Source organism: Neodiprion lecontei, chromosome 7, assembly GCF_021901455.1.
Source record: "Neodiprion lecontei isolate iyNeoLeco1 chromosome 7, iyNeoLeco1.1, whole genome shotgun sequence".
In the NCBI taxonomy this organism is placed as follows: Eukaryota; Metazoa; Arthropoda; class Insecta; order Hymenoptera; family Diprionidae; genus Neodiprion; species Neodiprion lecontei.
The window spans coordinates 15,163,304-15,190,009 of record NC_060266.1 but is presented as its reverse complement, the minus strand read 5'-3'; the positions used below and the strand labels follow the sequence as shown (position 1 = coordinate 15,190,009).

Sequence of the window (26,706 nt, the reverse complement as noted above, 5' to 3'; positions counted from 1 at the left end):
TCACGCAGAGTCGATCGATGGAATATCTATAGATCGATAATGCGACAAACCTGTGGCAATACCCGGTGACACCAACTGTCGGTAAGATCAGAGATACCAATTCTATAGGTAAAATGTTTGCCATCTCACAACGAAAAATCTGAAATGTCTGCTCATCTGACGGTGAAAAAATCAAAATGGCCGCTCATATGACCAAGCCATAATCAAAATGGCTGCTCATCTGACTAAGAAAAAAATTTACCGTTAATTTGTCTGTAATAAAACGTGTACAGTGGTTGATCAAAGACTGAATTTTATTTCTTAATATTGACCGGAGGTAGGTAGTTACAACGATACAGCAGAGATGGCGCTAGTAGTACATTAAATACATTATTTTGATATTAATTCTAACATCTCCACTTATCAAAATAATCTGAACTTTGTAACATATAAACTATTTTTGACAAACTAAAAAAAAATGCTATTAATTTACAGATAGTCACCTATTAAACAATGTTTTGAATACCTAACTTTTTTACAAAATAGTCATGTTTAACGCTATCTAAACCCTTGGTCAGCAAGTCTGCTGGCATTTCAGATGTTGGCATGTAGACTATCTTTATAAGGTTGTTAGCAACTGCTTCTCTAACAAAATGATGACGCACATCTATGTGCTTCGTTCTTTTATGAAATAAAGGATTTTCAGACAGCTTCTGAGCACCTTGATTGTCATTATACAATATAATTACATAATCACAACTGTTTATAATTTCAGAAAACAAGTTTTTTAAATAAATAGCCTCTTTACAGGCTTCAGCAATCGCCATATATTCTGCCTCTGTACTTGATAAGGCTATAGTACGTTGTTTTTTACATTCATATGAAATAACAGTTCCAGAAAGTTTAAAATAGAAACCTGTATAGGATCTCCTATCTAGTGTATTTGAAGCCCAATCTGCATCAACGAAACCCTCTAATTTACAATTATCTTTGATAAACATTAGGCCATAAGATTTAGTTTTACATAAGTATCTTAGGATGCGTTTCGCATGCTTCCAATGAGTATAGGAATATGAATTATTAAATTGGCTCAAATAACTCACACTATAGGAAATATCTGGGCGAGTCAAAACACTTAAGTACATTAGGCTTCCTATTAGTTGTTGGAATGGATATTGTTTACAAACATCTACACTTTTCTCTAGTTTTAAATTTTTCTCAATAGGAGTACCAACAACTTTACAGTTTGTCATATTAAATTTACTTAAAATATGATCTACAAACTTTTCTTGATCTAAGGAAATATTGCCATTCTGATACATTTTAACTCTCATACCTAAACATTGTTTTAATTGGCCCAAATCCTTAATTTTAAATTTTGACATTAAATTTGTTTTTAACTCATTAACCATATTACTACTGTTTGAAAAAATGAAAAAATCATCAACAAAGATTGCTATTATGATCTGCTCCTTTTCACAATTTTTTATACACAGACATGGTTCTAACTTTGACTTAACAAAATTTAATTTTAATAAAGAATCATTTACTCTTTCGTTCCAAGCCCTGGCTGATTGTTTTAGACCATGAATTGCACGATTTGATTTAAGAACACTATTTTCTTTACAATCTAAATTAGGGGGAACTTGCATATACACATTTTCATTTAAGTAACCATTTAGGAATGCAGTAGTTACATCTAAGTGAGTAATTTCAAAGTTAAGTTTGACACTTAAAGCAAATAGAAACCTTAGTGTAGAGTATCGAAGCACTGGTGAGTATGTGTCAGCGTAATCCACACCCTTTTTTTGGGTAAAACCTTTTGCCACCAGTCTTGCTCTATATCGCACACTATTGTCACTTTCGTACTTTTTCTTGAATACCCACTTGCACTGTACCACTCTATCAGCTTCTTTCCTATCTACAAACGTCCATGCTTGATTATCGTCGAAAGCTTTCAGTTCATCTTCCATCGCTTTTCTCCACTGTTCTTTGTCTGGTCCATTTATTGCAGCTTCATAACTGAGTTCTTCATCACATGACTCCAGATTATCCAGAAGACAGAGATTGGTCATCCTATATCTTTCTACTGGCTTTCTTTTACGCTTAGCTTCAATTTGAACTTGATTCTCTGCAAAAGACTTTTCTTCAGTAACAGATTGATATGGGTCATCTTGGGAAGACGATGATTCACAAATATATGTTGAATCATTTGGATCTGAACCTGGATTTTCTATTAAGTTTTCATCTTCTTCTAAGTTTTTATCTTTCTTTGACTTATTTTCACAATCGTTTACTACAATCTGAGCTTCGTCCAACTCTATTTTTTCCATAATGATGACATCTCTGCTCGTAGTAATTTTTTTAGTTCTTGGGTTATATAATCTGTATCCTTTCACATTATCTGGATACCCTACTAAAATTAATCTGTCAGCCTTCTTATCCCATTTTTGTCGTTGTACTTTGGGAACATGCACCATTACTTTACTGTCAAAAATTCTAACGTGGCTGAGGTCTGGTTTCTCACCTGTCCACCTCTCAAATGGTGTCATCATGCCTAAACTGGCGGCTGGTGTTCTGTTCTTCAGGTAAACTGCAGTATTAACTGCTTCAGCCCAAAAACTTTTGTCGAGACCTGCTTCAAGCAATAAACATTTTGCCCGTTCAACTACAGTTCTGTTGAACCTCTCTGAGAGTCCATTCTGCTCTGGAGTGTGAGGATTGGTCTTCTGATGGACAATACCTACTTGTTTTAAGTAATTTTCCATTTCACGTGAACAAAATTCACCTTCATTGTCGGTTCTCAGTATTTTTATTTTGTTTCCAGTTTGATTCTCAACTAAACTTCGAAATTCTTTGAACTGCTGGAACACCTGGTTCTTTTCCTTCAAGAAGTAGACAAAAGTCATTCTGCTGGCATCATCCACAAACGGAAGAAAGTACTTCGCCTGACCAATTGACTTGGTCTCCATCTGCCCGCATAAATCTGAGTGTACTACATCCAGTAGTTTTTCACTTCTATGGTTTGCTGATGGGAAAGGTAAACGTGATTGTTTTCCCTCACAGCACACTTCACAATTCTGTATCTGTATGTCAGCTTTCTCGTGAAAGGAACCTCCTTCTACTGCTCCTTCTTTCATTTTTTGTAAGGACTTACTATTTATATGTCCTAACCTTCTATGCCATGTTGACATTGCCGATAACGAGTTCTCGAATTTTTTTGTGTTTAACTTGTACACTCCATTTATCAAATTTGCTGTACCAATAAGCTCATTCACTTGGTTGTATATAAAACAGGTATCCTTTTTGAATACAACTTTATTTACTTTAGCTATAAGTTGGCTTACGGATAGTAAGTTTATACAATACGTCCTTCACAATCACTTCATACTGAGAACTGTTCACGCATGTCGTTATCTGTGTTTCACCAACACTAACTACAGGCACCGTCATTTGATTTGCCACAACGATTTCTTTAGTTTCGTGTACTGGTCGAGTTCGGAGTAAACATTTTTGGTTTGACGTCATATGGGCGCTTGCGCCTGAGTCGATGTACCAGTCTTCTGTGTTATAATAACCATTGAAAAACGCTGCGCTAAAAGCATTCAATTGTTTATTTGTTTTTAATTCAGGACACTTATTTTTGTAGTGGCCGATCTTCTTGCAATTATAACACTTTATTTGTTTACTGCTGGTTGACTTTGACATTTGCTTGTCAGTGCTGCCATTTTTATTTCGCTGTTTTGACCAAAAAGCAGAATCGATTCCAGTAGTGCCAACCTCCGAACACATGTCAAGTAACTTTGTTTTAATGACGTCAGCGCTAATGGCTATTCCAGAGTGCTCTATTGCCATTATCATCGGTGAATACTTATCTGGAAGTCCCGCCAAAAGTAATGACCCAATCCACTCGTCTGTGATTTCGAAACCTGTCCCTTTCAATTTATGTGCTGTCTCAACCACTTGAGATACATAGGATGTCATGGATTCGCAGTTATCGAGGCGTATTGAAATCAATGTACGAAGCAAACTTATTTTTCGTTGATACCCCGTGTCATCAAATAACTGTTTTAATTTCTTCCACACACCGTCCACTGTAGTTTCACTTTTTATATGCACATATAATGAACAGTCAATAGTCATAACGAGTTTTGCTTTAGCTTTTTTATTCTCAGATTTACTGATAGTTGCTGGCACATTTTCAATGTCAATGCCTTCAAGTAACAAGAAATTACTTGTTGCAAACGCCCAATCGTCGTAATTTTCGCGTCCCTTGAGTTTCGGCACATTCACTAAGTACCCCGACGTCGACATAGTTACTTTTGCACGAGAAAAAACTTCAAATTTAGCAAAAATGGGTCTGGGCCCATAACCTAATAAAACGTGTACAGTGGTTGATCAAAGACTGAATTTTATTTCTTAATATTGACCGGAGGTAGGCAGTTACAACGATACAGCAGAGATGGCGCTAGTAGTACATTAAATACATTATTTTGATATTAATTCTAACAGTCTGTCGGTGAAATCGGGACAAATACAGGTGGCGTCATCAATGTTTACAGCCGGTAACAATATCGAGAGTAAGGCTTACCATCGCGGTGGCAACATACTGACTGCCGGTAAGGTAGGAATCGGGACCACTCTGCCAGTACGATTCCATTGTGTGGGTTATAACTCTCATATCCCTACTACTCTTGTATTCTATTTTTGACCGAAATAAAGGCCCTCTTGCACTTGTTGGTCCGGACGAACTCTACATCGTCATGTTATAATCGGTGCAATGGGAACAGTCACGTGCTCAGATTCTCGAAAAATCGCATGTAGTAATTCACTAACCTGACGAATTAACGTACTTGTGTTTTGTCCGTCGGCTTTGGTGCTTCCTTTATTGCTCTGATTTTTTTTTTACGTTTTATGGATGCGGTTTTTGACAATTTTATACCCGCAGTATTCTATTTTGTTCATAAAAAATTGTGATTTTTTTGCGTTGATGCGTCAGCTGTGTTTCGCGAGTCATGTTACTAAATCTCGAAAGTATCTCATGTGGGCTTTCTCGGATTCACCCATGATTCTAATATTGTCCAAGAATACCGTGGTTCCTAGAATTTCTTGTAGGATTTTCTCCATTTTCGGTTGCCAAATCGCAGCGGCGGATGCGATGCCAAATATCAACCGTTTGCTCTGGTACAACCCTTGGTGTATTAAGTGTCGGTAAATGTAGGTCGTCCTGGTGTATTTCAAGTTGCACGTACGCGATGGTTAAGTCGATTTTAGAATATTTCTGTCCCCCTGCCATTGAAGCGAAAAGTTCGTTAATCGTTGGTAACGAGTGTTCGTCGATGTACAAATTCAGGTTGACTGATATTTTAAAATCCCCACAAATTCTTATGCTCCCGTTCCTTTTTTCCACCGGTACAATCGGTATAGCCCACTCTGATGTATCCACTTTTGTCAAGATCCCGTCTGCTCCGAGGTTTCGCAACGTCTCTTCGATCTTTAATTTTAATAAGTAAGGGACCTGCCTTGCTTTCCTAAATACGGGCCGCGCGTTATCCTTAAGATAAAATCTTGCCGTCAATCCCTCGATTTTTCCGATACCGTTCCCAAACGCGACGGAAAATCTTGCGGTTAACTTTTGTTCTATTTCACGCATGCTGATTGAGTTCACCGACGCGATCTCTTTCACCTATATGTCGAAGTGCAATTGCCTAATCCACTCTCTGCCCAAAAGTGGTGACCTTTCGTTTTCTATTATGTAAATGTTCAACTCGAATTCGCGATTCTTCTCAGTAACGTTTACCGATGCGAACCCGCGAACCTTTAAAATCGTTTTGGAGTATGATACCAGTTTCAAAGTCGTGGAAAGAGCGGAAAGAGTTGGAAACCACTTTTTGAAATCAGCATGACTAATGATGGTAACTGTCGCACCGCTGTCGACCTCGAACTCGATCTCAAAACGATTTACGAGTAATTTGGTGAAAAATTTCGCTCTATATTGTATATGTTCCGTTTGCAGGATTTCGGTTTTTCTCCCGGTTCTACGAGCTTATCCAATGCCACGATCTCGTCCACATCAGAGTCCTCCCCGATTTGCTTTACCTCCGCTGTCCGTTTGGCTTTAGTGCGGACCTTCCGCAAGTGTCCCTTAATGTGACAGAAAGAAAAAATTTAATTTTTTTTTTGTCACAATAATGCGCATAGTGGTTCGTACTGCCACATCGATAACATTGTCCCTGAGTACTTTTTGCTTCGTCCGGGGCCATGGAGCTTGGTTTGGCAGTGTTCTGCAGTTTCTTTGTAAATTTGTCTGTGTTGGCTTCAGAGCCTAAAGCGTGTACTAACCCGCTTTGGTGCAATTCCGCCGCATCTCTTGCCGAAAGCCCCATGCCCATGGTGATTTTAAAAGCACGATCAGGAGTTAAATCTTTTGATTCCAGCAATCTATTTTGTATTTTCTCGCTACGTAACCCAAAAACGAATTGATTACGCAATGCAGTGTTCAAATACTCGCCAAATTTACAATGGATGACCAGTTTTTGCAGCCCTGTCAAATAATCTCCAACGTTTTCACCCTCCTGTTGTCTTCGTTGGTGGAAGCGGAAGTTCTCTGCGATCTTCAATGGTGCGGGGTTGTCGAATGCTGCATCAGTGTGACGACCTCCTTGTAGGTCTTTGTGTTCATTTTGTTTGGCGCGACTTTTTCGCATAGGGTGTTGTATGCCTCCGGCCCCATGTAGTATAGTAGGTAGTGCAGCCGGTGCTACTCCGTGGTCACGTTGAAGATTGTAAAAGCCTCTTTCAGGCGTTCTACATATCGATCCGATTGGAATTTTGAATTATCGAACGTCTCGATTGCGAGGACGCTCTGCACCATTATAGTGGTTGCCGTCGTAGCCATAGTGTTCGTGGTAGTGGTACACATCGTAAGCGTAAATGTGTCGTGCCACGTGTTCCGTTACGTGTGTGTGTGTGGGGCTTACGTGTATGTCACGTGTCTCGGCTCACTCGGTAGGTACGTTAGCCCTCGCTGCCGCTTGACTCCCCCTCATACATGGACTCGCCCGGTTTTTGTTCCGGCCTCCCCTTGCTGACATAGATTCGTCCGACATGGACTCGTCCGGCGTTTCCCATTCGAAAAACTTCTTCATCTCTAATTCAAGTTACTTCTCGTACCTTTTCGTTTTTTTTTTTTTAATTTTTTTTTTACCGCATTCTTCGTGATTAGGGTCCTCTTCGAATCCTTATCACCACTGTCGTGTCGAAGCAGGAGATCAGTTGAAAGAAGGCTCGGGTAAAGGTATTACACAGGTCGCGGATTTATTCAAATACTCTTTATTTGCTCCATCCCCGCTGCTTAGCGTTACGTACGACGGTCGGGGGAGGAGTAACTCTCCACACTCCATGGCCCGTTACACGGAATCTTACGTCGATAAGTAGGCGGGTCTTGTTACCGTCGCTACATCTACCTTTATCGACGTTATTAAAACTAACATCTGCGAATATCTATTAAACATATTGAAGTCTAATAGGATGAAGAAGATGTTGCTCAAGAAACATCATTTGTTATGATGTGTAAATCGCAGGCTTTCAAAGAATTTTTTCTATCATTTCAGAAACGCATTTCTTTCCATGCACCGGAAGTGTTTCGGATGTTGAAGTACAAAGAAAATTTTGTCAGTTAAAACTATTTCCTTACCAGTTGTTAATGGAGCAGTTGTTTCAATTCCAGGCCAGTTTTTTTGGTAGCAGTGGTTGGGGCCCAGCAGTAAGAAATTCTCCTCGACGATTTTACTGAATCCATCTTCGAGAAGATACTGGTGATGAACAGGCACGGTAGCGAACCCTTTAATCCTTGGTGGGCATTTCTCGTCACAGGTTGATACTTCAGTGACACACAGTGTACTTTTGATTAATCGGGAACATAAGTACCCTACAGTTACCTTACACATTACACTCAGGGTATTATGAAACCCGCGTTTTGCCGAGAATACGCCAACTAGGGCTTCGGTCCCCAGGTGGTGATTATTTTTTGTGATACCTTTTGCTTCTGTCTTCTTAATCATTTTAAAAAAGATATACATTTTCGGTAACCTGTTAGATTCAGTTCGGAATTTATCACTGTCAAAATTCGCCGTGAGGAAAATTTGGATTGTACTATAAAACGCAAAAGTGTTTGATAAAGTGACCTCTTTTCCTTTTAAGTTCGTCACTTGTAAGGTCAATGAACTGCCATTTTTCAAACTAGGTACCTGCTTTATGTTCTCACGTGAAAAAAATTGGTTTTGAGTGTAATTGTTTTCCACGTATCTAGACTTTTTTTCTTTTTTGAACGCTGCACCGCTAGTCCATCCCAATTTTCTACCTCCCTAGAATCGATCATGTGACTCGCTGTCTTGTCGGGAATTGCAGAGCACAAATGACACAGCAACCTCTGACCAAAGCCTTCTTCCACTGCTACATCCATGCTGATATAGCACACGGGCATATCAGATGGTCCCCAGCACCTGTCAGCATATTCGTCGACGGAACTGCAATTGGTGAACGCTCTCGTCACGGCCAATAACAATGCTTTTAACGTGTTACATGTCACCTTTTTTGGAGGCGGAGCTTCATTTCTCATCCACTCTATTAGCCAATAACATATTGAATTAGTATTATGTGATTCGCTGAGCATGTGTGTAATAGGGATTTCTTCCACATTAGGCAAATTAGTGATACATGTGTACAAAAAAACATGTTTTGATTTGGATCCATCGGTGCGAATAATTTTGCGGACAATGCTACCCGTGGCATCTATTGCTACAGAGGAAATTTCAGATAGCGAATATTGCTTGTAAACATTTGTCTGCAAGTTTGACCAGTAATGCACAAAAAATGGATTCGAACCGACACTATGGACGAAATATTTGAGTGCTGACAACTGTGCAAGAAGAATGGATGTTACAGGATTTTTGTGCAACGTGAGTGACGTCTGATATTCTTCTTTTGCCTTTCTCAATGCCTCGGCCTTGTATGAATGTGGAGGTTCTGGGTCATCAAGAGACATCACTCGGTCGGCTTCTGCTGCTTTATAAATTTTAGCAGTCTTGTTTGTCTCGCACAACATTTTTCCAACAGGATTTTTGTGCAACGTGAGTGACGTCTGATATTCTTCTTTTGTCTTTCTCAATGCCTCGGCCTTGTATGAATGTGGAGGTTCTGGGTCATCAAGAGACATCACTCGGTCGGCTTCTGCTGCTTGATAAATTTCAGCAGTCTTGTTTGTCTCGCACAACATTTTTCCAACATTGGACCTGATAGGATCTCACAAGTATCGTTTTCCGCACTCACCTTCACCAGTACTTATCATGCATGTCATCGAGTTTGTTTCCAAATTTAAGTTTATGCGTTCGATCGACCCTTTATGACTGAACTATAATTACACTGACCTAATACATCTAGTTTATCATTATAAATTTTATTACCTTTGAATTGACAGCCACATTTGTTTTTGCAGGTCTCCCAGAGTTATTTTGTGACAGCCACTTGCTAGGCTGGAGAACTAAATATTCTCAGAAGGAAATCTATGATTTCTTCTTTTCCGATCCGCCATACTGTTTTTTTAATAGCAAAGCTTCCAGTTCTGCTCTGTAAGACGTGATATTAACCATTCGCTGGTCATTTTCATCGTTAGCAGATGCAGCTGATGTGTCTAAAGTAGAATTGACGTCGATGATAGATGTTTCGGACTTTTTTTATCGTTGCCACTTCCGTATTCAGTATCAGTTGATCTTTAACACTGTATCTATTATTTATAACAAAAGTGAACAAGGCATGTGATTGTATTAGATTCTCAATTTTGTCCAATAGGACTCGCCACACTCTGTATTTTATAGAAACAATTTCATTTAAATCAGAGACCACATTCGATTTGTGTGCCAACACAGTTGAAATAATACGATCGGTGTCAACTTAAGAGGCCGTACGCGTTTCATTGTTAAAACAATTAAATGACACACTACCCAGAAAGTACACGCGCTCTCCAAAAAAAACATGCACCTCAATAACCGTCAATATAATCGCAAGATCGCACTTCACAAATTTTTCATACTGACCAAACTGCAATTAATTATCGAACTGATTTTCTCTTCACATGGATGTTCTCGCTGTGAAAACCCGGAGGCAACTGAATATTTGACGCTATTCTTTAACCGCTTTTCATACTTCGGACACATCAACAGCTTAAAATGATATTCATAAACGAAAGCCTATGACACTTTATTAGTGTGCCGCATTAAATGCAACAATATAGTATGACATGACGATCGAGTCCCTTCGCACACGGAGACCCGCGCACTTTTTTTGTTTACTAACGGAGTTCAGTCTGGCTACGGCTAACTACCGACGTGTACATGTGATTTGGTTTTTTGCAGCGGGTTTTTATGAAAACACTGGATCTTTAGCGTCGTATTAATTGTAAAAAATGAGTAATATTACTTTTTTTTCACAGTAAGTCTCACCCACTAATGAATAGATATCGAAAACAAACAAAAATAAATAAAAGGATTTTCGAAGCGTTGATATTATTCGGAGCAAACGGGTTCTCGAGGGGTGGGAGCCTAAGGGTTGCAGTTCAAAATTCGACACCACGATATCCAAAGAACTCATAAATAGCTCATAAATCTGGTATGTTAGATTTTTTGCTATCATGTTTTTTTCACAGATTTTTTTTATTTATTTTTATTTATCATGTTTTTTTCGCACTCAAAATCGCCAACACCTACTCGACCGGTTGAGCTCAAAATCCGGATTTGGATATTCTGAGAGCTCATAAATAGCTCTTAATTTTCCATGTATCGATTAATTCATTTTTTTTAAAGTGGGGGGGGGGGGGGGAGAGGTATAATATATGATATGCTTTTAGATATAATCCGTTGCAAACAGTTTGAAAACATTTTGCTTGGATCAGTTTTGTTCTTGAAACACATAAGTATTCGAAATTATATATTGTTTGTGTGCTCCATGTTTTTCTATTGTGAAAATATTAATTTTGCTGGCTCAAAATTTTATGTATTGATATGATTGAAAGAAATTCATATCGATAATCAATATTTATTTCAACAATAATTTGTAGCTTAGATTTGAATAAATATATACCTGTATTTCATATCTTAGAATTACGTATTTTCAATATTTACCTATATATTGTGCTTTCATTCAGCAATTTTACTATTCCAGATTGTTAAGTGCCTTTACAGCTTTCACAGCAGTTAGGTAGTGAAAAAAGAAAATCTTCCCATATCGGTTACCGAAAACTAGGGGTGTGGGGGTACCCGAAATTTCGGGTACTCGAACTCAGGTTCGGGTCGCGTTTGCATCGGGTCGGGTTTTTTGGCAAACCCGAAATCTTCGGGTAGTCCGAAAACTTCGGGTAATCCGAAAGCATCGGGTAATCTGAAAACTTCGGGTAATCTAAAAACTTCGGGTAGTCCGAAATTTTCGAAAATCTCTGTTTACTTTAGAAATCCCGGGATGTTCGGAGGAGCGAAAATAGCCGCGAGGAAAATTTTCGAAAAATCTGCAATTTTCGGCAAACCCAACATTTTTGAGGAACTCGGGAATCTTAGTAATACGAGTTTTTCGGACAAATCGGGATTTTTGGGTAATCCCGACCAGAAAGTAATCCATTTTACGCGACCCGACCCGAAGAATTTCAGTACACCCGCACACCCCTACTGAAACAATATAGTAATGATACCAGAAAATATAGGCATAATAGAAACACTGACAGCGAAATTTGGCATCCGATTTATATATGGAATGCCAACTTGATGAAGTCATTCGAAGAATGTATATCTAATTTTTTAGATTATGGTTCAATGTTGGTGGAAGAATAATTTCAACCTTCTACGAGGAAACTTAAATCTTTCGTAGTACCCTTCGATGAGGTTCTGCCAAATGTTCCTTGCGCTTCAAGTTTCATCCCAGTAGATTGAAGTTTTTTTTTCACCGACATTATACCATAATTTAAAGAATTAGATATGCATATAAGATCTAGCTTTTGTAGTCATTTGAAGTATTATAATAATACTGATTTTGACCCAGTTAGATTATACATAGGGTTTCCCTTTAATATATATCGTCATACTTTCTGTAACAGTTGTCTTTAGTTTTTTAATTTGTTTTCTGCAAGCCTTGAAGAGTTCCTATGATAAATTTTCTGAATCTATTGAACAAGATTTTTCTTCTAACTCTCAATATTAGTTGGCAATGATTATAAATAGCTTTAGAATATATAATATGACTATGAACAAATCAAATTATTTGGTTCAAAGCTGGAAGAGTTTCTGTTACTTATATGTTGAGATTATTATTCATCGAAAATGTATAGATGACACTGTAAATAATTGTTTCTATTTTTGTTTTTGCCTATATTCTGATTGATGTGAGAGGTCAAAAACATATGTCAATAAGGGGAAGGTGAAGAATTTGAGTCTATTGTCAACATAAAAGAAAAAATATGAAATAAAAGGACAGACTTACAAAAAAAAAAAAAAAAAATGACGAGTACGACTATAAATATGACATTGACTATAAATGGAAAAAATTAAATGTAAATGAAATATAAATAACATAAATAAAACGTGAATCAAAAATAAATAAAATATAAATAAAATATAATGGGAATATGAATAAAATATAAATAAAATGTAGATGAAATATAACTAAAATATATATAACATATAAAAACTCTTTAAATCCTGTCCATTATTCTAACGATCAAAATTACACATTCATTCCAAACATTCACAAGTAGAATTCACACTGGGATATAAAATTGTCTAAAGTGATGATGTAAAAAGTTGGTCAGTCATAAATATATTAAAAATCACTCATCTCTTGATTTAATACTCGGCAGCAGCTCCGCCGTGTACTTCTCTGTGTGATTTTGCGTATCTTTCGATAAAATTTGGAATCCACATTCTTCTTGAGTTTTCTCCGCGGCGATTCCGTAATGCGAAGAAGTTTATAAAAATTGTTCATTACTTGGATCTCGTGACTTAATTTTATTTTTCATTTTTGACTTACACGTTAATATGCGTACGGCTATTTACTGACGATGTCGATGTGTTAATTTAATTTGAATTATCGTTTACAATGATTAAACAATCACTACGGGGAATTATAAACCAGTTGGTTGGGCATCTTCCTGTAGACTTTTTCAAATTCTGAGCCGTTTTTCCCGCCTGACGCCTAAATCGAAATGGCTGTGCTTCGCAAAATTTTGCGGGCACTTTTGAACTTATAATATCGTCACCACACATAATTTTGAGTTTAATCTAATTATCTATACTGTATATTTAGTAATATGCTTGTGTATTTGGCAATACAAAAATGTATATTAATAAATAATAGCCCTGCGTGTAAATATGTTATTATTGAGAATATCCTGTAACACAAATGTTATCAACCAACATGAATAATTTCCATGTTTTTCGAGAAGTATTTTGTAGAGCACAAAAATATTTAAAAATCGTGTGCAATTAATTTCTTGTAAAAAAGACTATATAATGAACTTGTAACTGCACACGACTCGTAGTGTATTTTGTGTTACAAGAAATGAACTTTGCGCTTTCTCGGTGGCGTGAATTTATGACATCTCTGTTAGGTAACAAAAATATCGATTCCAAGGAATGCACGAGGATTGTACCTCGTAACACATGATTTAGATTCAATCCATGATCTTAGTGTGGCATTATACTGTAATACATCACGTACATCGCAGAAATATCAACGTCATTATGAGATCACAGAGTTATACATCATTGACTTACATCGTTATGTAACAGTGATATCTCAGTGTAATGTAGCACCAATGTCGATTGCACAGAATGCACATGCAAGTAAAACCGTGACGTACATGTTCGATACAATTTGTGATTTCTAAGTAGCGGTACACTGCTGTATAACTAGTACATCCCAGAAACATCAAAGTCATTACCAGATAATAGTGTCACATACTGTTTACATAACTCCCGGTATATTACAGTAATCTCAAAGGGTGATGTCACAGTGATACCTTTGATTACCAAGTGTATTTGCTGGGTTATTACCTTCCTTTGCAATATCAAAGCTTTTCTTCATTACGTATATTTCAGCTCTTAGTAGTCGCTTTCTATGTCTTTTTGTCGCAAAACTGCGATCTTTTTGTCGCAAAACTGCGATCTTTTACCTTCATTTTCGACATCATGACAATCAATCGAACCTGCAAAATAACTCAAAATATAGTTTTAAATACAGACCTGAAATTATTACATTGCTTTTACGGATATTTAAAGAAACAAATGTTAAATAGTACATACTTACGGTTTGGAAAATAATTTTTTTATAATATTTGCACAATTAACCATATATTGTATGATTGAGGAAACTTTTTTCGGTGCTATTCATACTTGCCTTTGTCTTCTAATAGTATATCATCTATAGTGACACAAGTTATTTTTAAATATTCTTCATTGATAATTAACTAGCGGATCGTTAGCGCTAGAGCTATCAGAAATGCAAAAGTTCACTATACGAGTCTGCAGTAGTTACACTGGCCAACTAGGGTGTGCGGGTACTGAAATTCTTCGGGTCGAGTCGGGTCGGGTAAAATGGATTACTTTCGGATCGACTACCCGAAAATGTCGGATTACCAGAAACTTTCTGATTACCCAAAAATCTTGAGTCACCCGAAAATTCCGGGTTACCTGGAAAACTCGTATTACTAAAATTTCCGAGTTCCTTAAAAATGTTGGGTTTGCTGAAAATTGCGGAGTTTTAAAAAATCTTGCTCGCGGCTGTTTTCACTTCTCCAAAAATCCTGGATTTCTAAAGTGAACAGAGATTTTTGAAAATGTCGGTTTACCTGAAGTTTTCGGACTACACGAAAATTTTGGGTTTGCCAAAAAAACCCGATCCGATGCAAACCCGACCCGAACCCGAGTTCGAGTACCCGAAATTCCGGGTACCCGCACACCCCTACTGCCTACCTAACCTAACCTATAAATATACAATCATCGACCAATAACAAACTTCTTTACGAACGAAAATGCACATTCACGGTTATAATTGTGGACGAGCACTAGATTAGTTCATGTGAATTTTCGCTACTAATAATTTAAGAACGTTCCGAAGTATAAGTCAAGCTGTACTTAGGTATTCCGATTGAAAGATTTTATAATCCGACATGTATTCGAAACGTTGCGAGTGTTCATTAAATGTACAGTCAAATTTACATGTAAAATTTACGTAATTCGGCAAGATCAAACTCAAACAATTATGTATAACCTTTTCGTATTAGTGTTACATTCATCGCATATCATTTAGCTTCCGTACCCATTATGTAACGAAGACTGTAAGTTTTGAGGGAATAACGAATATATCGACGATATGAAGAATTTTACACGCTGTGTCATCACATGTAAGGAAATTACAAATCCAGAACTACTTTTACATAACAGTTTCGATCACTCAGATCGTAACGGATACGTATTAATGGTACGTGCTGGGTATATCCTAGCGGTGTCAGATATGAAAATATTCTGAGAATATGATGTTGACATTATAATGAATTAATTACATCACATGGATACGTGATAATTTTAAGTACTCATACTGTGGAAAACATATGTATTCGTAATACATATAATACATAACGAGTGCATCTTAGCTATGCTGAGCACAAAAAATTTATGAGATTGCAACGTTACATCAGTATAAAATCATTATGTTTGAACGTAACGATCTTTAGACAGAGTGGTGGTGTGTAAAGAAAAAAACTTTTTTGACTAGATCGCCAGTTTAACCATCAATAAACTTAATGGAGCGATGAGAGATAAAGAAAGTAAAAAAAAGTGACAACCAACATCATAACTGTGTTATTTTATCGATTGACTTCTCACCGTTTTTAACATTTGATCACATTATATAAGGTTAGTTTCCTTTGTTTTTATATACATAGTTCATGTTTTATTTTTTTATTATCATTTCTACTTTTATTATATATTATTAAGTTTGTTCCAATTCGGCACCAACAATGTATTGTAAATAATTGTTTCCAGTAGATGCATTAAATATGTTCTGAGGATGACTTTAATCAGAGTCTAAATGTTGACGGCAAAATCTGTTGTTAACAAAAGACCTACATTTCCAAGATCCACCACAACACTAAAATCATTATGTCAATCAGTCATATAAACGTTTTGCCAATGATCCAAGATGTGTTTTCTGGGCATATTTTTCTGGATTTGATTGAATGTTTCGCTTATGTTCATTAGTTCTGGTATCAAAATGTTTACTAGTTTGTTCTATGTAACATTTGTCGTAATCAATGCAACGAATTTTGTAGATCAATTCAGAACATTTCTCGATGGGTGTTTGGAGAATAGCAATAACCACTGAATCGTTGACGTGGAAACTGCGAATTAGTAAGAGACAACAAGAGTCAATAAAGCGATATGATCTGCATTGCAAGAGATCTGCACAACATCTAAAGGTTCACAGAATCAAAATAATACACATGGATAACACACAGACATCATTTTGCAATAGTACAGTTCATGAAGTATGCAGCTGATCGGTTTTAGAGCGCGACATGGGTAAGCGGCAGGATTTAAAATAGAGAGACGGACGCATGAACATTGCACGAGAGTATGAATACATATGTGTGGACAATTCTAAATAGCAAATAAAGTGAGAAGGTAATGAGCGCGAGGTAATACTTTCATTTGAACTGTTACATTGCTACTTTGTCGAAAACACCGATTAAATCGTAATCATAGTTTTAATTTTTCTGGTATTGACATCCTCTATCGTGAAAAGGGTTGCAGAAAAACGCTTATTCTAGAGATGTGTAACCAACGTTTGGCGTTATGTGAATTAATTACAATTCAATTGAAAATTACAAATGTAATATGTAGTTGGAAAAAATATACTAATCACAATTTCAACTTGTAATTAGAATAATGAAAAATACTAATGTTACGGGGTGGATGATTGTGATCACGACGAGCGGCTATCGATGATGGCATCCACACCCAGCCGTGATGTTATTACGGTCTATTTCGGGTGAGTAAACGGTCGAATACGCGGACGTTAAAAGCATTAGAGGAAATCAGAGGAACTCGTATTGAGAATGAAGATTTATTGTAAAAGATATAGAGAGTAATTTAAGAAAATGAGTACGACGAAAAGGAAATAGAGTTAAATTTACATGTCAGCCGAATGGAAGATGACTTGAGAGTGAGAACATGTAAGGGGAAGTATGCAAGGGACCGGCTAGTTGCAGTTCAGGAGTAGAGGGAGCATTTATCTAGAGCGGTATGAGAACCGAGGGAGTAAGATGATGATAAGAACGATAACTTTTATTCTACCAATATTTTCAAATATTAAATTTTATCAATGAATAATAGTCTCTTGACCACGATAATTTTGAGTCAATATTTTTCTTGGAAATAAAGGTCAGTAACGACAACCAAAGAATTGTTCAAGTTTCGGCCCGAGTTGGGGACATCCTCACAACGACTATATATTTACAAAACCATCTGGTAATAACGTGGGATATTTCAAATTTGATAAACAACACGAAGAAAACAATAATTAAAACCAATGGAAGCTAAAAAACCATTGTTAATTTTTAAAAAGGGCGATACGAAACTCCCACGCATTCATCTAATTTTATAAATTAATTTAAACACACAACTAAAAGTTTCAACAGAGTTCGATTTTTGGATTTGTAGATCCTCCAGCGTGCAGCAAAAAAAAACGAGAAAAAAAATAGATTTTGTCGTTGAAGATTGATGAGGGGCCTAACGCAGTAGTAATATAAAATTAGTGACAATACCACGTTAGATTAATTAAAATATTCAATAATTTTCTCTCTCTGTTCTAACTCTAGAACTCATCTGAAAGCGAACAAAATTTTGATTTATTTATGAGATGCTACGTTCACGTAGAATTATAACCCATACCGCAAGAGCCTGTGTTAACTAAAATATTTTTTCTCTGTTCACAGTGCTCTTACAAGACACATGACACCTTCCATTTCAAATGCATCATTGCCTGGTAAAGTGGAATCAAATACGGAAAGTATGCAAACATTGGTGAATGCTCAAAATAAACTTGTCAGCAAGATTCTGAACGTGGCCACAAATATTTCTTCTGAACTCTTAGGCTCTGGTGCTGTGAAGTTTGATCAAGGTAGTTACAAGAATTGTTTCACAGCTATTATGCACACTAACAAGCAAAGGTCTCGCTCATTTTATGATGTCTTATTCTTCATCGAAGTTTAAGCGATACGTCTTTTAATCGGCAGAGAAAGGATTGAAGAGGTGAAATAACCCCCCCCAAGCTGGGCATTTTCAGGCTGGGATATTTTCTCAGTTCTGCATATTCGCGGTTGAAATATTTGAACGGAACCGATTGGAGCATAAAGGCCAACGCCCACTCTGGTCGTACAGTACCGGATCGGCATGGGATCGGAACGGCTCCGCCTGGTTACGAAATCCCGTTGCATCCCGCGGCTGTCCGCTACTTCCCCTGACCTCGCACGGTATGACACTTTTGAAGTTTGAAGACTGTGTTTTTATTATAAAGATTTGACAAAAATTCAGTTTTTAAAAACCAAAAGTTTTATATCGTGCGTCGCCGGGTGGAGCCATGGATAGCCATGGCATGTGATGGAATTCCGTAGTTGGGTGGAGCCGTACTAGTGCTGTACCGCAACAGTGGGCCTTAATTCTCATGGCGAATGATGAAAAATGCATTTTGTTCGATTATGACGGGGTTGAATAGTGAAAAATTATAAGGGTTGGAAGTTACAAATTATTTATAACTAAAAATCTATTGCTCATATTTGAATACAAGTAACTGCATTCAAAAGAGCGGAAAAAAGTAGGGGATATGTGTTGTCGCGTTTTCAGAAATAATGTTATGTAGGGGGTGTGAACGGTAACACAAAGATTACATGAAATTGTGTTTCAATAATTGCTTTCCTGCAATCATTATTTTGTGCAGCTGGTCTCCATTTTGTAGGTTCGAGGCGGGGTGACGCTTCATTAGTCGAAATCGGGTTTCGGTCAACTTGATTTTCTGCGTTGTACCTAACAATCACCCCGAGCGTTGCTCTGTAATTGAGAGAGAATGATTTTAAGATAGGCTTGATTTTTTACGGAATTAGAATTAAATTATTTCTCATTAATTAACAAACTTTTCAAAGATCTTACATTTGTTGTCATCAAGGCGGAGCAAGATGCGGGCACAGCTCCTTGGACCGTTGAGATCCCATTGCGCGGACCGATGTTGAGCCGTGAATACGTACCTTCTTCGGTCCGCGCAACGGGATCTCAACGGTCCAAGGAGCTTCGCCCATTTTGCTTCGCCTTAATGGCAACGAATGTTAGCTCTTTAAAAAGTTTGTTAATTAATGAGAAATAATTTAATTCTAATTCCGTAAAAAATCAAGCCTATCTTAAAATGATTCTCTCTTAATTACAGAGCAACGCTCGGGGCGATTATTAGGTACAACACAGAAAATCAAGTTGACCGAAACCCGATTTCGACTAATAAAGTGTTACCCCGCCTCGAAACTACAAAATGGAGACCAGTTGCACAAAATAATGATTGCAGGAAAGCAAATTTTGAAACACAATCTCTTGTTCTTTTACGGGTATTTCAAAATAGAATTGAATTGTTTCTCATCAGTTAATAAACTTTTTAAAGAGCTTACATTCGTTGCCATTAAGGTCCCGCTGACCTGGCATGTCCTATATATATTTCGTGACGTCAGAAGCGGGGAAATCGCCCGCACAAATCCTGATAAAACGGGGGTATGAATCTGACTGGGAAAATTTTTAAAAGATAGCTTGAATAAAATTGTACGTCTGTATCTCAGTCACTACTATCGCAGATCACTGATAACGTCTAATAAAAATAATGATGAACTCAATAAAATCACGTCGCGTCAAAGATGGCCGATCGGGCTAGCGACTTGTTGAATATTCACCGTTTGTACGATATCAGAATTTCTTTCACTTTTGCCAGGGAGATACAGACGTACAAAAACACACACATAATCCGGGAAAACCTATAGCACCAGTCAGTTTTCTGTAAATATGTCACGATTTGTGCGGGCGATTTTCAGGTGACAGGAGCCCATTCTGATGCACGAGAAGTCTGTAATTTAGTTCAACGTTGAACCTCCAGAAGCGTTGTAGTCGACCGAAGCGGTACCAGATGGTAAAACGACATGGTAATACGCACACGTCCTATGTTTCTGCTAAAGCAACAATCTGCAGTGCCGACGAGAGCATAGGCTTTTAGGTGGATACGAAAAAATGTACAACTCACTCAGAATAACCGCTAGATTTTGAAATTCGTGCACATCATAAGGCATCGTTTGGAAATTGTAACATCAGTTCACAATCGCGGTAACTATTCGTAATCGCACGTACCCGACTGTATGTGAACGAGGCATTCCATGCGAAACCGACCAACCCGTGACCCCGACCAATTTTGATTCTACCGAAAATTTTACACTTTCTTGTACCTGCCAAAAGCAGTCTTTCTGAAATATTTTAGATGTTTGTCTCAACCCATCCAAACACCTTAAATTTATCAAAATTTCGCACAATTTTTTTTTAAATGCTCATGGCTTTTCCAAAACCCGATATTAAAATAACATACTGTTTCTTTTCTCGTTTTGAGTCGTAGTTCCGCAAAAAAAATTATTCTTTTTCATTTTATTGAAGGGTTTTGGGGCATTCTACATAGAGTACGCACCACTTAAATCTGCCTTTTTTCATCGATTTGATAGAAAATCATTAACAAAAACGAAAATACCTATCCTATAATTCCTGTTCCTCGAAAGGGCAGATATAAATGGAGAATAATTGACATAGAATGCCCCATATACGCTCCGGATATCCTCATCTAATAGGAGCATCGATGTCCGCAAAATTGTCATACTTACAGATTATTGACCGAAAGATTAGATGCGGCAGTAAAATTAATACCGAAATTGCAGAAAACACGCAAGTATAGGCATGAGGGTTTAGGGTTGAGATAAAAAATTGTGCTCTTGAACAGACCATTATTTATTTATTTATAGCAAATTTGGGGGAGGGGGGGGGGGGGCGGTTGACAATCGTCCGAACCTGTTTTAAAGATTACCCTAATATATACGTGAAATTGTTTCTGAACCGGATGTGTTTAACAATAGTAGAAATACATCCCGCAAAAAACCTATGTCACTGTACATACATACAATTACCGCATACAATGGTTCAAGATTCGTTGCAAATATTTTACAGGGCCGATCCTTGTTAAAACTCTGATGAAGATTTGCTTGCCAATTTTTTCTGTTTTTAATTCTCAACAAATAAGGATTTCATGCTAAAATTTTCTTCATTTCATTGGTCAATTACGCCTAGTTCTGAATGATGCTACCAAATTTTTTTTTTACATTAGACGAATTACCTGAAAGTTACTCATTTGGTAGAAATCGTTATAAAACTACATACCGTGACTTCTCGTAGATGGTATACGCTACGGATACGCTAGTGAGTTTTGGGTTGGTTTCCGCATCGTATACGACCTACGAAGTCAGGGTATGTGTTACTGCTGTACATCAAAGTCCGGCACGGTCAATCATGCGCCCAACTGAAAATTGCTACGAAAAACCATAAAAAATCATTCGAAGACGTTACAATTTTCTACGGATTCACTCCAATCTTGTAAGATTTCACAGAAATTTGGAACTCTCGAAGGAATCAACTTCTTCGGATTCCAAGTACTATCCCTCCTTTTTTGAAATTCAATACCACTCGTTTATATTATAATCCTCCCTCTAGTTTATTGAATGTGAAACAATAACAGTTTTCCGTGAATTTCTATCAAATGAGGAACTTTCATGAAGCAATTTTTCTAATGACGAAATAACTTATGTAACATCAATGATGTCTGGCGAAATTGCCAAACAATGCAGAAATAAAACATTGATCAATAAGTAAAATTGATTCCCTCAACCATCGCACGAGAGATTTTGTCATGAATATAGGACTTTTTACGTGTGTATCAATAAGTGCTATGAATGAAAAATTCCTAATATTTTAAACATTATTACCTGCATTTCTTCTCTGCCAGATATTTATTTTCCATCAGATTGACGCGGACGGGTAAAGTACAATATAAAAAAAACATTCGCGTTTTATTGTATCGGTATAGGGAATACGTGTTACGAGTGCTGACTTCAACCCTGGTTTTCTAGTAAATGCATGAAACAATTGTGTTAAAAATTTGTAAAGATATTAACCGTTATCCAAATGAAAAATTTTAAAAAAACCGAGCTCGATTACACACCACAGAGCTTACCGTAGTAATATCTTAATTTTATTTCGCAGTAAACAGATAATTCGGGCATGAATCCAAACTAATTCAAATCAGCTTGACTTCATTTTCCAGAATTCATTTATTTTTCAGTTAATTCTCATTATTTCAGTTAGAACTTTTAGTAGTTCAGTTTTCAGTTATTTCGTATTAATTCAATTAATTTTCATTAATTCAGGTGCATTATAATGAATTCACAAACCTATCGGCACGACAATTCACCGAGTTATTTCCCCCTCGGGCTGCACGGTAGGGTTTTCTTGAACGTGATTCGTAAATAGGAGGATTATGGGAAGTTGTGGGATGAATAGTACTGACCAGATCAAGGAGAGTATTTTGAAAAATTATATTTTATTATATAAAAAAATATTTAATAGAAATTAAATGTAGGTTGGTTCCCCCCCCCTCTCCCGCCCCTTCGATTTCGCCGACCACCTCCTCGACGGCGGCGGTTTCGGTTGCGGCGGCTGCCTTCCCCTCGAGGAACGGGACCGCCGGTGGCCATAGCGGCTGCCACTGCCACCCGGACGGCCTCCGTGATCCGTTCCTATCAACAACCAAATAATTGTGATCCAATGTCACGAGCATATTTGACCGATGAGCAGCTATTCTATATGAAATTATAAAATACGAAAACAGTGAAAAGTAAAACTGTTTCGCCACGGCAGTGACAGTATACAGCGGTTCACACGCGGCGAGGGTATAACATCCCAACTCCTTGGGCAATAAAAATGTGTCAGAAAAATATGGTATGCTTCGCGAAGATATCTACTGACGGTCATCGTTACATTATACTGGCTACTGCATAGTTTTTGAAAATTACACAATTAAACCACTTTTTAATTCTTAGACAGACTCTTTCAATAACTGCAAAAAAAAAAAATTGGAAACAATCAAATATGTAGTTGGGGACGTACCTCAAGCGTCGGGCTAGCCGCGCGATCAGGCCTCGCCGCCGAGGAGGCAGCAGGTGAGGGGGGCGGAACCACCATCGCCGGGGATTGAATTGGCGGCGGTGGCGGCTGTAAAGGGGCCGCCATCAACAGCCCCTGTCGGTCGCCGTACAATTCCGGAATCTAGGCAAAGAAAATGCATAAGCACACGCGTAATTGCGTACGAAAACACAAGATTACTTACCGGCGTTAGGGGCTGTTGGGGCGCCTGCCGCCAACCATACCACTGGGGCGGCGCGTAGCCCCAGTGGTATCCCGGATGCTGGGGATTCGGGGTGACCCCCCACGCCACCCCCGGCTGTTGGAGTGGGACCGGGGGCCTCAGCCGCACATTCACACCTCCGGGCCATTGAGGCTGTGCCTCAACGCCCGGAGGTGCTGGCTGGTCGGGGTCCACCCGAATCCCCGCCGGATTTGAATACCCTTCATTGATATTTGCTAAAAAATAAAGTTCGCAAAATTAGTCCCATGCCAAATCAACGATTTATCAAAATCAACGCGAGCGACCTTCCCTACATCTGCGTTGCTAGTGCGGCAGTTGCCAGGTGTTTAGGTATACATACAGTACTTGGAGATACAGAAAAATATATCGCTCACGAATAATATAATTCATCAAAATCTTGGTCCCGAATTCACAGCCTATATACCGGATCGCGATGGCCACTAAGCTAAAAATAATCGATGCATCGGTTAATCGAGTCGAAAAAAAATTATGGAATAAGACTCGATTGAATCGGTAATAATTTATCGATTAATCGATCATTTGATATTTTACTGAAATTGTGCATTCGAATCCCTAATTTAGTGCGGTTTATAAATATTCTCGAGCTGCTGAAGCTGAATAGAGGGTGGCTCAAAAAAACAAAAAAAAACAAACAGAAAAATTAACGCCCCAATTCAAAACCTGAATAAACTAAGATCGCGTTTCTCTATCCGCAAGATCTTTTTGAAGCGAAGCTTTCCAAATCAAAGCTCTTACGCACGTTTGTAATGGGGATCTAACTCAAGAAAAGTGAAACGTCAGAAAGGGAAGTTGCAACGCGTATTGCTGCTGTGAGTAAAGCGAACCAGAGTACTAGAGAAGGTAACTGCGAAAGTTTCAGTGTAATCGGGTTATAAATATTATAACTATGAATGATTTTATAAAAAAACGCTCGGTGTGCGAGCGGCTTGTACAGCGTTCGTGCGCTGCGGTAACGGAATATTACGCGTTATTCGCAAATTTTGTTAACACTGCGATGGTACATTGCAAAGTTTATTGTCATTCAATTATTTACAATGTTTATGTGTATCGTTGATCGTACCCACGTACCATTGGTCTCGCCGTTAATTATTTTCAGACATGTGTGAAAATCAACATTTGTCATGTGTTAATAAATATTTAACAACAGAGAGCGTAGAATAGGTATGCGAAAAAATTGATTAACGAGTACAAAATTTTTTATTTCGAGAATTTCGCGTGGATTTCGACGTAAAAAATGTTGAATTTCACAATGAAAACAGTGGGACGTATTTTCATAAAAAACATAGTTAACAATTCCCGGAGTTTCCGAAAAAAAATCCACGACATTTCCATGACTATTCCAGAATTTCCGAATTCACAGGCTTTTACAGGTTTTCCAGAATTCCCTGACCAGTAGCCACCCTGTTATTTATAGCTCAAATGATATACATACATTACATAAAAAAACCTAAGAAGATGTAAGATCAACATTTTTCACGTATTATGTGAGGATTAACATAATTTTGATTATTACGGAATTTGGCTTTTTGCGAATGGCTTTGGATTGGACCTACTACCTTAAAATATTTTGTACGCTATAGATGTTTTTCGATAACACCAATAATGCGAAAGAATGCATTTTCTGCGTGGAAAAAAGTATTTACGCGCCAAATATTATGATTGGTAACAAATTACTTACGGTTCATCGTTGTCGAAGGTTCGTGAACGACTGACTCTCTTCGGTGTCCTTTGGCGGCGACGCTTGCGCTTCACACACGCCACTGTCCCCCACTATCCGCGCGGCCGTCACTTCTGCGTTTGCTCGCGTACCGTCTACATCCACTTTTCGCGGCGAACGAAGCAAACGCGAGTGTTTTGGTAATTTGCCGTGTCACAAGTTCTAATCACGTGCAAATTTTCACGCAGCCAGTGTGTATACATATATTTGTTACAAAAAACAATAATTTTGTGAGTGCAACAATGGATAAGTCACGTCGCACGGCTGAATCGAAAAAAAGGTTAAATTTGACGCGCCGACGAACGAATCGTTCGTTGCAATGGTAAGTGTTTTATAAAAAATATATACTGCAAATTTCTGTTATGCAATTATAGATATCATTTACAAGAATCCTGGCAAATCTGCACTTGCTATGCAGGGTGATTCGTAATTCACAGCAAATACTTGACAGGGCGAATCCTTATCAAAATTGGAATCGAAAGAACGATGAAAAATTAGGGAATAGAAAACTTTGAGGCAAGATTATTAATTAATTTGAAATCTGACAATAAAAATGCATCCAACCTTTTTTATAGAGGATTTTGTTATAAACAATTAGACTTATTATTTTTTTTTTTTTTCGCTTCGTTGTTATTGATTCTTATGGTAAATACTGACTAATAATTTGTAAATTATACTCTCAAACAGAACAATATAATAAAAGGAAAAAAACGGCTCGAAATCACTCATCAACTATTTTGAAATTTAAATATAGCGAAAAATAACTAAAGAATTCGTTTTTACAGTTTTATATTAATTCGATATTTGAAAACAAAAATATTATATCTGAATGAATTCAAACAAATCATTGAATTTAAAAATTCTCTATTAGAAATCATTTCGAATTATTAACATTCAGTCAATTCAAATTAATTAAATAAAAAAATAATTAACCTCAACGTCATATAATAAATTCCAATAATCCGTAAGCAATGGATACCTTTTAAAACTAAAAACAGAACGAATAAACTTTCGAGAAACGACAGTTTTTTTTCTCGATTACGAATAATTAAGAATTTAATAATCATACGAGTTTTATATTCTTATAAATTGCTAAACTTCGGATTATTATTATTTACTTTCAGGAACAAATAAAAGAAGAAAGGAATTCGGATGTATTCCGTTTAAATTAAATGAAGAAGAAATAATAGAATTTAATTACCGTAAGAATCAATAACAACGAAGCGAAAAAAAAAATGATAATTCAAATTGTTTAGAACAAAATCCTCTATAAAAGAGGTTAGATGCATTTTTATTGTCAGATTTGAAATTAATTAATAATCTTGCCTCAAAGTTTTCTATTCCCTAATTTTTCATCGTTTTTGGTTTATAATTTTTTTATTATTAACATTAGTGCAAAAAGTTATGGG

The 26,706-nt window shown here is 37.3% G+C and overlaps 1 protein-coding gene across 1 annotated transcript in view; it reads left to right on the top strand.

Annotated features, from left to right (window-relative positions):
* Positions 1-26,706, top strand: part of LOC124295564 — a 284,978-nt gene that overhangs the window by 109,024 nt on the left and 149,248 nt on the right. The window contains exon 4 of the mRNA XM_046745987.1: positions 18,014-18,198. Within this exon, the coding sequence (XP_046601943.1) occupies positions 18,014-18,198 (185 nt within the window). The remainder of the gene's footprint in view (positions 1-18,013; positions 18,199-26,706) is intronic.